This window comes from Podarcis erhardii (genome assembly GCF_964252035.2).
Source record: "Podarcis erhardii genome assembly, chromosome: 11".
NCBI classification, from domain to species: Eukaryota; Metazoa; Chordata; class Lepidosauria; order Squamata; family Lacertidae; genus Podarcis; species Podarcis erhardii.
Genome location: NC_138501.1, coordinates 8,803,498 through 8,816,350, shown reverse-complemented (window position 1 = coordinate 8,816,350; position 12,853 = coordinate 8,803,498). Strand labels below are relative to the sequence as shown.

The window sequence follows — 12,853 nt, the reverse complement described above, 5'->3', positions numbered from 1 at the left end:
GAGACTTCAGAGAAGTGTGACTGGCCCAAGGTCACCCAGCAGCTGCATGTGGAGGAGCAGGGAATCAAACCCAGTTCACCAGATTACGAGTCCACCGCTCTTAACCACTACACCAATTTCCTGTATCCTTCATTAGACTAATTCAAGAGATCTTCACATAACTGTTACGAGATCTTTCTGGATTAAAAAAAAATGCACGGTGTATGGCAGCTATGCAATAACATTTTAGAATGTTATTCCTTGAATCCTTGCTGAACTCACTTTGGGAAGATTTTTAACAGCCCTGGTGTGTTGCAGTTTGGAGATGGTTAGAACAGGCACATAACCACTAGATAGTAAAATTCAGGTCATGTTTCTTCATGAGAAAAAATGAGCAGAGCATAGTAGCATGTAAATGGGCTTTTACTGGCAGTCTGAGAGTTTCTTCCCCACCTGCTTGTAACATACTTCTCTTCCATCCTCCCGCCTACTTCTCAAATATTGATCTTCTGCTTCCTAGGAAATCTACTTCTGTGTTTGCTATCTTAGCCATTTGCTGTCCCCACCTTTGCTGGGTTCAGCTTGTTTTAGGGGAGGGAGGGTAGAAAGGAAGTTCACATCATATATGATAGACAGAGCACCGGCTAGACAAAGCACGATTGTTGGCAGGAGTGAGACCTTCTCGCCATATCACACTTGTGCTCAGAGACCTGCACTGATTTGATTATTTGCTACCAGGCCAGGTTCAAAACGTTACTATTAGTATACAGAGCACTTAGCAACTTGGGACCAGTTTACCTGACATAATGTTTTACTCCATATAGTCCCACTTGACTGCTTCTATCTGCAGAACTTTTCCTATGATAAAGGTAAAGGGTCCCCTGTCAGTTAGGTCTAGTCGCGGACAACTCTGGGGTTGTGGTGCTCATTTCACTTTACTGGCCAATGGAGCCGGCGTTTGTCCGCAGACAGTTTTTCCGGGTCATGTGGCCAGTATGACTAAGCCGCTTCTGGCGAACGAGAGCAGCGTACGGAAATGCCGTTTACCTTCTCGTCAGAGCAGTACCTATTTATCTACTTGCACTTTGACGTGCTTTTGAACTGCTAGGTTGGCAGGAGCTGGGACCGAGAAATGGGAGCTCACCCCATTGTGAAGATTCAAACCGCCGACCTTCTGATTGGCAAGCCCTAGGCTCTGTGGTTTAGACCACAGTGCCACCCACGTCCCTTTTCCTATGATAGGTGCCACATAATCCCTGTTCAGTGTTTGCCAAAAAATCAATATTTTATTGATATTAGGCAAGCAGCGTTTTGACGTCTGCAAAAACATTTTGTTTAGACAAACTTGCCTAGATGCCTGGAATGCATTTTTTAGTTTATTGCAGGGTTTAATTTTTTTGAAGGTTTTAAATCATTGTTTTAATTGTTTTTACCAATATGAGAGGTGTGTGTGTGTGTGTGTGTGTGTGTGATTCTCTTTGAGGTCTTTTACAATAAAGTGGTATATAAATAAACAAAAGATGGTAAGATGTTTGAGTGAGTGTCTACTCCAATTTTGGTCAGTTTTAACCAGGCCTACACAAGCATTTCATAGGCGGGACTTCACTGAGTTGATTATTTAGTAAGAAACCTCTTGTTACAGAAGCATATATTACAGAAACTGCAAGCATATATTAAATGGATGAATTGCTTTCTTGCTAGAGTACCATTAGATCTTTAAATACAAACCCCCACCCGTGGCTGTTAAGTGATCTTTAACTAGCTTGTCAAACAGGTGTGTCTGTTTTATACAGGAGCTGGGAAAATATGGAGTCATTTTTTATAATGCCTGTTTTATGGTAATTCCTACAGTTCTCATAAGCTTCTTCAGTGGAGACTTCCAACAGGTAAGCTGTGCTTGCAAACCACTTAAGTCATTGTAATACATCCATTGACTTGAATCCTCATTTCTGTTCTCTTCAGCTCATGGAAAGAAGATAACTTAGGGAAGTTTTGAGTAAAAAATCCAGGAAGAGAGGGTTTCCAATGACCATGTGCAGCTGGTCAACAAAGCCCAAGGTCAGCATTATGGAACGGTTCCCTAAAATTCATCAAGGCAGGCATAATTCTGACAATGAAGAGGGACTATAACCACTGGAAATTAGAAGCATGATTGCAAATAACAATTTGCAACAAAAAAATGTAAATTAACAGTCTTTCTGCCCAATTGAGAACAAGTGTGTTTTAACTAGGGAAATGTTTTATGCAGATGGTTTCAGGGGTTGGGTAGCAACACTTTTTGAAAGAAGAAGAAGAAGAAGAAGAAGAAGAAGAAGAAGAAGGGGTTAATCCTTTGAATCTTGCAGAATCAAAGTCTTCCTGAAAATGGCCATTAAAGCCAAATGTAAATGGAAAGAATTGATTCAAATTTACAAGGGAGTTCCCCAACTGCAGAGCGGCCAACAGCAAACAAGTCCTCATTATGCAAACTTGGTGCAACAGGTTTGAGAAATTAGAGAGATCGCAAGTAAACATGGGGCGCAACTTAAATTTCCTTTGTTTTATCTTCTCTGTACATTCTAAATGCATGTCTGGGGTTGAAACTGACATGAAAACAGCACATATCTAACCTTTTTGGGGGGGGTCTTAAGGAATAGGTCTTTAGATCCATCTTGATTGCAAGTGATATTCAAAGAATGCTGGCGGTTAAATTCAGAGGAGACACCTTGGTGCAATTCTCAAGCATCAGATATATCAGCCTTGTCATCTTTCTGTTTATTTAACTGGGTTATTAGAATATCTATTTTCAATAAAACATACCTAAAACATGTCCTTCTTTATTTTTATAGGCCACCAACTTCAAGGAGTGGACAAATGTTTTATTTATCTTTCAATTTCTTCTTTCCTGTGTACTGGGGTAAGGCGTCTTTGACAAGTAATCGCTGACTGGGTTTTTTGTTTTGTTTTGTTTTTCATCCGGTAAATCTGCTCTTGACCTTTATATAGTCAGCAGGTTGGGATAACAGCTAATAACTACAGCAAAAACCTAGAAAGATCAGAAACCCGATTGGTTCTGTCAGAGCTGCCTCTAGGTCCCAGCTCACAGAGGACCAACGCCCGGTTGATGTAATGTACAAAAGTCTTTATTGAAGTTTAGTTTCCATTTCAAACCCCAGAGCGTGCAGCCCTACGTCTTGGTTCTAGATCGGCGAAGTCCCCTCTGAGTCACTACCCCTTCCGCACCAGTTTAAGATCCTAGCCCGGCTCCACCTCCTGCGCTGTTCCTTCCTCCTCTGGGTCCTTCTGCCCCCTGGGGTTTCCTCCTTCCTGGACTCTTCTGACGCTGACCCCCCTGAGTCTTGCCCTTCCTTCCGGCGGGCTTTAGGACCTGGCTCCCTATCCGGGCTACCTGCTGTGCCGCTTGCCTGTACATTTGAACTTGGCGCGCGCGCCCAGCCGGTGACTTTCCCCTTGACCGTTTCCCCGCTCTCCGATGGAGGCGTGGTCAATCCTGACTCATCTCCTCTCTCTGGTGGTGAGAACACTGGTCCCGATGCCTGGGACTCCTCCCCCCCACTGCGCTCTGGTGGGGAAGCTGGTCCTGATTTCCAACTGCTGCTCAGGGAGTCCCCGCTGGCCCCTTCCTTCTGGGGTTTCCCCCTTGGCACCCCCCTTGCCCTGGCCATCAGCGCTCCTCTCTGTGAATCTTCCGATTCGCTGGAGAGACTCGTGGAATCTCTCTGACCACTGTCACTGCCTACACCCCCCTCGGATTCCTCCTCCTCACTCTCCATTTGCTCCATCTCCTGTGTCTCTGCTCCTGAACCCCTGACAGGTTCAAATAGGGTTTTAATTCCCCATCTTTAGGGCAATGCCAGGAAATTCAGAACCATGTGTTCTGAAGCACAAGGAAGGTTGTGAAGGTGGTGGACTCTTGGTTGGAGTTTGGGTGGTTATCTATCAGGGATCCTTTAGCTGCGATTTCTACATGGGACTAGATGATCTTGGGGTCCCCTGCCAACTTAACAGTTTTATGACTCTGTGATCATATGATGCAGAGCAGCGGCCCTTATTTCATTTGTCTCTGACTGAGCAAGCGTCAGGCTTCTGGGAATTCTATCCCTCCCTCAGTGGCAGCAAGAAGCAAAGAAAACAATGAAGAGTTCTGACTAATGAGTTTATTCAATCATCACAACCAGACAAAAGAATGCAGTCTGTCTCCCATGAATGGCGTTGCTCCAACTGAGCTCCTTCCCCGTCCTTTCCTAGCAACAGCACTTTCCCTTAGGGTGGCCGACAAGGGCTAATTGTCTCTTGAGTCCTTTGCTCTTGTACTGGGAGAAGAGGGGTCAGAAATACTCTCCAGTTATAACGTGTCAGCAGGCTGCTCTGACTCTGTCTCCCCTTCCTCTTCTCCCAACACCTCCCAGCTCTTCTGTTCGCCTGTCTCTGAGCTGTGACCTTCCTCAAACCGCCGCTCTAATTCAATACAGTCGTACCTTGGTTCTCGAACGGAATCCGTTCCAGAAGCCCGTTCGACTTCCAAAAAAGTTCGAAAACCAAGGCGCAGCTTCCGATTGGCTGCAGGAGCTTCTCGCACTCAATCAGAAGCCGCGTCAGAAATTCGGCTTCCAAAAAATGTTTGCAAACTGGAACACTCACTTCCAGGTTTGCGTCGTTCGGGAGCCAAAGCGTTCGAGTTGCAAGGCGTTCCAGAACTAAGGTATTACTGTACTGCCTTCCTATTGTCTGGAAGTTTCCGGAGAAAGGGGGCAGGCATTTCCACCATTCCTCCTCAATCTCGTCCCCTTCAGTCAAGTCTCTGACAGCAAGTTGTGTGGCAGTTTTGGATAGCCCACATCAGGGTGGATTTGATTTAAAACAAATTGATTTAAATCACAATTTAAATCACAAGTCATTAAGGCTTGATTTACATCATTTTTTTTTACAGAAAGACTCATTCTTACTGGTATAATCTTAATATTTACAACCAGATGAAGGTTTCATTTTTGGCATAATAAATTTTCAGGGGTTTAATAAGTTAACTGTTAACTTATTAAACTGTGAGGTTTAATAAGTTAAATGTTTATATCTGTACAACTTTTCTGCTGTACTTTATTGGAAGGAGAAAAACAATCATTTCTTTAAGAACAATTTAAACAATTTATTTAACTAAAACGAAAACATTACTGCATATGTATCCATGTTTGTTAACTGATGTAGTTAAACAGTTTTTTAAAAAAAGAAAACTTAGATTGAGTTTTAGCACACATGAGAAACTTAAAACAAATTCTTATTTCCTCTTGAATAGCCTTTGGACCATAACGTAACTGAAATAGAAAACTATCTTTAGTAAGATTTTTCCTCCAAAAGCATTTTATTTTGAAAATCCAATATATATTGTTTTTTAAAAATGGATTTTAATAAAAAAAAATGTATTTAAATAAAAAAAAATCCGATTTTTAAAATTATTTTTTAAAAAAATCATTTATTTTTATCCACTCTGGCCCACATGGAAGGATGTGAAAATTGTATAGTCAAACATGGGTGGTGAAGTCCACACAAGCCCAGGTTTTTATTTAATTATCTTATACATAAGTCTTCCAGCTCAACTTCTTTTAGATCATGCTTGAGGTGTTAAAAATATATACAGCCCTGTTTAAGAGGAGCAGTGAAATGATGGTATCATAAGTTTGCAGTCCTGTGCATGCTTGCTTCTGGGAAAAGGAGCACAGGATCAAGATACTTTTTTATTATTATTACTTTAGGTTCCTTCTGATGTATTCTACAGTCCTCTGCAGCCATTATAATTCTGCCCTCACAACCACAGTGGTTGGTGCTATAAAGGTAAGCGAAACCAACAGGACCTGTTGATGAGTGACAGCATCAGAACTAGCTATGGAATCCATTCAGATTTCATTTTCGTCTTCCGATAGGGAAACTTAATTTGTTTGAGTGACAGTCCGTTTGCTAAAGAGAAATGGATTCGACGGGATACGCCACAGACGATTCTTTTTGTGGGCGCGTGAATTTTATTTTGGTTAGCTTGTAAAATGGCAGAGACGAATCGTTCCTGAGCCTATATTATCATGATAGGCAAACAGGCATCTTGGACCAGTAAGACAAACACCTAAGAGGTCAAGTTTCTATACAATAGGAGACAGTACAAGACGTATGAAGACTGGGTCTGGTCTGAGTAATCTTATACAGGGAATAAATTGGAAAGGGGGGGTGTGGAATTAATGCTTAGGATTTTTCCAGACATGATTTCTTAAGGGGAAACCATATTAGGACTCTAATATGTCTGTACTTATCTGTACTATGTGTTGCTATGCTCTATTGACATTGTACTGCGGCACTTCTTACCATTTTTGCTTTCTTCGCCTCTCTTCTATTTTTGGTATTGTTATTTTTGAAAATCAAAATTTAGAAATATGATAAAGGTTTATTTATTTTGGGGAAGAAAAGCAAACCCTGAGAGGTGAACAAAGAGGTATTCATTAATTGCCCTTAAAAAAAAAAAAACCCTTTATCATGAGAACTGGGGGCTTATAAATACTGTGGACATTCCTAGGATTCTAAAGGATGTGGACAGTGCCATCATGAAGGCCAAATACTTCTTATCTGCATTCTGTGCAGTTCATAGCCTGATGAGATGTTACTCACTGAACGAATATCTCTTGTTTCCCCAGGAGGGCAACACAATGTTTCAAATGAAGGGAGATTGCTGTGTGCATTAAAAAACAGAACAGCATGGGGGAATCTTTTTCTTCTGCTGCCATGGATCCCACATATTATTATTATTTTGAAGTTTTATTGAGACATACAGTGGTACCTCGGGTTAAGTACTTAATTTGTTCCAGAGGTCTGTTCTTAACCTGAAACTGTTCTTAACCTGAGGCAACACTTTAGCTAATGGGGCCTCCTGCTGCCGCCGTGCCGCCGGAGCACAATTTCTGTTCTCATCCTGAAGCAAAGTTCTTAACCTGAAGCACTATTCCTGGGTTAGCGGCGTCTGTAACCTGAAGCATATGTAACCTGAGGTACCACTGTAGTGGCCATTACTGACAACCCAAAAGTACATGTTAGTTTCAGTTCATCAACATTAGATCAGAATATTTTCTTAACTGCTTGTAATTCTTGGGAACAAGTATGCCTTACAGCACAGTGATACTAGGAGAATATAATTGTAATAATTATTATAATAATAATTTATTTATACCCTACCCATCTGGCTGGGTTTCCCCAGCCACTCTGGGCAGCTTCCAACCGAATATTAAAAACAATACAGCGTCAGACATTAAAAACGTCCCTCAAACAGTTGTCTTTTAAAAGTAAAATAGTTGTTTATTGCTTTGACATCTGGTGGGAGGGCGTTCCACAGGGTAGGTGCCACTACAGAGAAGGCCCTCTGCCTGGTTCCCTGTAACCTCACAGCGAGGGAACCACCAGAAGGCCCTTGGCGCTGGACCTCAGTTTCCGGGCTGAACGATGGGGGTGGAGATGCTCCTTCAGGTATACAGGACTGAGGCCATTTAGGGCTTTAAAGGTCAGCGCCAACACTTTGAATTGTGCTTGGAAACATACTGGGAGCCAATGAAGATCTTTCAGGACCGGTGTTATATGGTCTCGGCAGCCACTCCCAGTCACCAGTCTAGCTGCCACATTCTGAATTAATTGCAGTTTCTGAGTCACCTTCAAAGGTAGCCCCACATAAAGCGTATTGCAGTAGTCCAAGTGAGAGATAACTAGAGCATGCACCACTCTGGTGAGACAGTCTGCGGGCAGGTAGGGTCTCAGCCTGTGTACCAGATGGAGGTGGTAAACAGCTGCCCTGGACACAGAACTGACCTGCGCCTCCATGGACAGCTGTGAGTCCAGAATGACTCCCAGGCTGCGCTCCTGGTCCTTCAGGGGCACAGTTACCCCATTCAGGACCAGGCAGTCCTCCACACCAGCCAGCCCCCTGTCCCCCAAAAACAGTACTTCTGTCTTGTCAGGATTCAACCTCAATCTGTTAGCTGCCATCCATCTTCCAACCGCCTCCAGACACTCACACAGGACCTTCACCGCCTTCACTGGTTAATAAGTTAAAGCATGCCTCTTTATTATTTTCAGAATGTGTCCATCGCTTACATTGGAATGCTAATTGGTGGAGACTATATCTTTTCCGTGCTGAACTTCATAGGGCTCAATATCTGGTGAGTGGGGGTTTTGAATTGCATGTCCAGTTCACATGGAGGACAGGAGACATGGCTTTCTGACCATGTGTGTGTGTGTTCTCTGCTTTCCCCCTTCAGCATGGCAGGAGGACTGAGATACTCGTTTCTAACCATACGGGGAAACGACACTCCTAAGATCTCCACAGATGAAGAAAAAGCATTGCCAGATGCCAAGAGCTAGCAGAAACAAAAGGCAAGAGAAGCTGGGAGGATGCAGGCTCCTGTGGAAGTTCAACACAGAAGTGGCTATGGAGGGGACGTTCTACCTCATCTCGCATTGCAGTCCAGGGCATCCTTGTGAGACAAGGCATGATCTTGGAAAACAGCCAGCCGCAGGCATGTTTGATCATTATTTATGTAGTAAGACTAATTGCAATAGATGGATGGGTGGCAGGGTTTGGGAATTTGCTCCTTCCACTGGAAATCTTTGCACTGGGTCAAATCCAGGGGTCCTTCCTCCATGTTTATTCTGTCGAGCGTGTTGAATCGCCTTTTCTCCCAGACTGCCTGTAGCTATGGGTAGACTCCTTGCTTACATTTTGAAAAGGATTGACCAGAAGATACAGACTGCAAAATATTGTTGTGCTAACAGCCACACGGGACACGGGTGGCGCTGTGGGTAAAACCTCATTGCCTACGACTTGCCGATCGCATGGTCGGTGGTTTGAATCCCCGCGACGGGGTGAGCTCCCGTCTTTCGGTCCCAGCTCCTGCCCACCTAGCAGTTCGAAAGCACCCCCAAGTGCAAGTAGATAAATAGGTACCGCTTTATAGCGGGAAGGTAAACGGCGTTTCCGTGTGCTGTGCTGGTGCCGGCTCGCCAGAGCAGCTTCGTCACGCTGGCCACGTGACCCGGAAGTGTCTCCGGACAGCGCTGGCCCCCGGCCTCTTAAGTGAGATGGGCACACAACCCTAGAGTTGGACACGACTGGCCTGTACGGGCAGGGGTACCTTTACCTTTTTAACAGCCACACATGTGTGGACTTCGGTTAAGAACTCGACAGCACACATCTATCATGCCGACATCTAGCTGCCTCAGTTCAGAGCTTTAGAGATCTGGGCTACATTGTACTGGTTGAAGGATAGACTTAGACATGGGTAGGCAAACTAAGGCCGGGGGCCAGATCCAGCCTGCGTACAGTCTGGGAATCAGTGTGTTTTTACATGAGTAGATTGTGTCCTTTTATTTAAAATGCATCTCTTGGTTATTTGTGGGGCATAGGAATTTGTTCATTATTTTTTTCAAAATATAGTCCAGCCCCCCACAAGGTCTGAGAGACAGTGGACCGGCCCCCTGTTGAAAAAGTTTGCTGACCCCTGGACTTAGATGTCTCCTTGGCTCCCCCCAGCTCTAGGATGCTGGAGACGAAAGGGCAAGAAATATGTCATTTGCAAAGGCAACTCCTGTGCTATCCAGAAACTAGCCATTCAATTGCAGAGATTAATGTGATCTTGTGAATGTCCCCCACCAGTTTTGTGGGAGCATAGGTGTCCAGTGTGATCTGCAACCTCCAGATACATTGGGCAGTCTGGGGATTGATTGCACTGAATGATCTCGCTGGATGCCAAATATGCCATGCAGGGCATGGGCACATCCGATACCAAATACATTCTGTGCCTTAAGGATGAGTAGCAGGTTGATGTTCACTGGCATGGACCCAAATTTCTCTGAATGGAGTTCTGCTCATGGAATTAGGGTTTTCCCTCTCCCACTTCCAGCTGAGCCTATGACAGCCCACGAGGGTCAAGGAACCCTCTAAAATGGCACAACACAATCTTTGGGTTCAAGCCGGAGTGTTTTTATTAAGGGCTTTCCTTCTTACTGTGCTGGTTCTGTTTGTTTAATTCTCCCAGTGCGACAATTGTCTTCAGCCAGATCCAAACCTGCCTCCGTCATCTCTTGCTATGCTGCCATGGTCGGGCTGTTCCAGGTTAATTGGGCTAATTGGGTTAATTGGGAGAAAGCCAATGGAGGTTGAAGTATTAGGCAAGCTACAGTGCAGGGCAAAGTTTCTTAAAATTCCTTTCTCAGACATTTTTCACCTTTAGTACAGCAATGTTTTAGATGGGAGACTGGGGTACAGAACGTTCATAGCTAGTGGCATAAAATAATAACACAGGTACAGATATTGGCTGCTTGCCGTTTGCTGCTTAATACCTCAGATCAAGTCACTTGGCTTTTGCTTAAATTTCCCTGGCAGGAGCTGGGATCCTCAGGCCAAGTGGAGTCAAATGTGGCCCCTCCAGGTCTCTGTCTGACCCTCAGGATTCTGCCCAGAACACCACCAGCAAATGACACAAGTAGGGAGGAGATTCTAATATTCCTTTACCATTTGGAGAAATTTTGGGGAAATGTTCTTAATATTTCATTCAGCTACCTTTCCCCACCCATAAAAACCCTAAATTGGGAGCTTTAAATAGGTTGCAGTTTAAGGAAGCAAGAGGTACTAGAATGGTTTTCATTAATACAGTGGTGCCTCGCAAGACGAAAAGAATCCGTTCCACAATTCTCTTCGTCTAGCGGTTTTTTCGTCTTGTGAAGCAAGCCCATTGATGGCTTAGCGGATTAGCGCTATTAGCGGTTTAGCGGCTTTTAGCGGCTTATCGGCTTAGCGGATAAGCAGATAAGCGGCTTAGCGGCTTAGAAAGGGGGGGGGAGGGAAAAAACCCCGCAGGAACTTGCAAGACATTTTCGTCTTGCGAAGCAAGCCCATAGGAAATTTGTTTTGCGAAGCACCTCCAAAACGGAAAACCCTTTCGTCTAGCGGGTTTTTCGTCTTGCGAGGCATTCGTCTTGCAGGGCACCACTGTATATCTGAGACAATCAGGTTTTGGGTCTCTTTTGCTAGCCAGTCTTCACAGTGCAAATGCATTGAAAGGAGATGCTGTAAGTACTTCTGATTAAGTACATGAATATTGTGGCACATATGTTCTAGAGCAGGCATGGGTAAACTCAGCCTTCCAGATGTTTTGGGACTACAGCTCCCATCATCCCTAGCTAACAGGACCAGTGGTCAGGGATGATGGGAGTTGTACTCCCCAAACATCTGGAGGGCCGAGTTTGCCTATGCCTGTTCTAGAGAAATGGAAATATCCAGAAATTCAGGGAGAGGAACATGGCGGATTGAATGTATTTTGTCGGCAAGTTGCCAAAGGAGATAATTATGTGGTGATTGATGATAGTCAGACATAAATCTTGAAATGGAAATATCCCTAAATATGAAAGCACTCAGCTATCTTGTAATGGGATACCTTCTTGTAAGTCATGAAAATAGTATCTGTTCTGTTTATAACTTGTTCATATCTATAATTAAACTGTCAATTCCCTCTATGGCTTTTCTATAATAATAATGATGATGATGATGATGAAAAGGAATAAGATTTACGTTATGCTATATATGAATGAATATGAAACGAAAAATCTAAGAAGAAATTTTTAAAATTCAAATTACTGTATCAGTTATATATCATTCATGTAACCAATTCCACATTTCACACATGTTACAATACATAAAATGGGACCTGCAGCTTTGTGGTAGAGTATGTGGTCTGTATGAAGGATGTTTCAGCTAAAAAAGAAAAAAAATGAATGCAAGAGGGCTGGGAGGCCCTGAAGAAACTGCTGACAGTCAAAACAGTCAATACTGAACTATCATAGAATCATAGAGTTTGAAGGGATCCTTAAATGCAGGTTTATAAACTAAGCTGGCCATCCAACCTCTGCTTAAAAACCTTCAAGGAAGGAGAGTCCACCACCTCTCAGTGAAGTTTGTTCCACTGTCAAACAGCTCTTACTGCCAGAAAGTTCTTCCTGATATTTAGTTGGAATCTCCTTCCTTGTAACTTGAAGGCATTGGTTTGGGTCCTAGTCTCCGGAGCAAAAGAAAGCAAGCTCTTTAGATATTTGAAGATGGCTACCATATCTCTTCTCAGTCTCCTCTTTTCCAGGCTAAACATTCCCAACTCTCTCAACTTTTTTTTTTAAATTCTTTTTATTATTTTTCACTTGAATCACCAAAAAGAAAAACAAATCAACAGTTACAACAGTTGCAAAAAACACCAAAACACATAAAAAAACTAAATAAATATCTAAACATAACATGTAAATAATATCAATTTCCGTTACGTTTCTTTGTCTTCTCATTTATATCTTTATATCTTTAAATATTTGAATTGTTCTTCTACGCACCTATTGACTTCCATCCCTCCCGGTATCAGGCTTCTTAATATATTAAGAAGCCCAACTCTCTCAACTGTTTCTTGCATACAAAATATCCTATCTCATGAAAAGTGGTTGGAGTATATGCCCTATGGCTCCAGTCAGTTCTGTGATGCCACTGTCAAATAAAGGAAAGAAATGTCCTTTGCTGATTGCATAACCTACGATGGTGCCATGAGAATCCCTTTCAGGTTTGGGGGCATGTATGGTTCCATTCTCTACCTGGTGCAGTGAACTGTGTGAGGCTTGCACACTCTGAACGAACAGATCTGATGCCCCAAAACTGCTGTGCCTGAAGGACAGGCTTAAGTGTTCAATATGTTTGCATTGAGGATTTCTCTCTTATTGCCCCAACACTCCTTGTGTGATTCTCCCAGTGGAGATATGAGTGATATGGGATCCCTTCCCTACTTCCCACCTGTCTGCTACACCCTCTTGGACCCACTGAAGAGCC

At 43.4% G+C, this 12,853-nt stretch overlaps 1 protein-coding gene and 1 long non-coding RNA gene across 2 annotated transcripts in view; one reads left to right on the top strand and one right to left on the bottom strand.

The window, feature by feature from the left end:
• The window catches only part of SLC35D2 (solute carrier family 35 member D2), a 26,209-nt gene extending 17,407 nt beyond the window's left edge, over window positions 1-8,802 (top strand). The window contains exons 8-12 of the mRNA XM_081881074.1: window positions 1,773-1,865; window positions 2,808-2,875; window positions 5,727-5,805; window positions 8,077-8,159; window positions 8,259-8,802. Of these exons, the coding sequence (XP_081737200.1) occupies window positions 1,773-1,865; window positions 2,808-2,875; window positions 5,727-5,805; window positions 8,077-8,159; window positions 8,259-8,361 (426 nt within the window). The 3' untranslated portion in view covers window positions 8,362-8,802. The remainder of the gene's footprint in view (window positions 1-1,772; window positions 1,866-2,807; window positions 2,876-5,726; window positions 5,806-8,076; window positions 8,160-8,258) is intronic.
• The window catches only part of LOC309352547, an 18,605-nt gene that overhangs the window by 1,447 nt on the left and 4,305 nt on the right, over window positions 1-12,853 (bottom strand). The window contains exon 2 of the long non-coding RNA XR_014161359.1: window positions 10,986-11,749. This is a non-coding gene — a long non-coding RNA (uncharacterized lncRNA). The remainder of the gene's footprint in view (window positions 1-10,985; window positions 11,750-12,853) is intronic.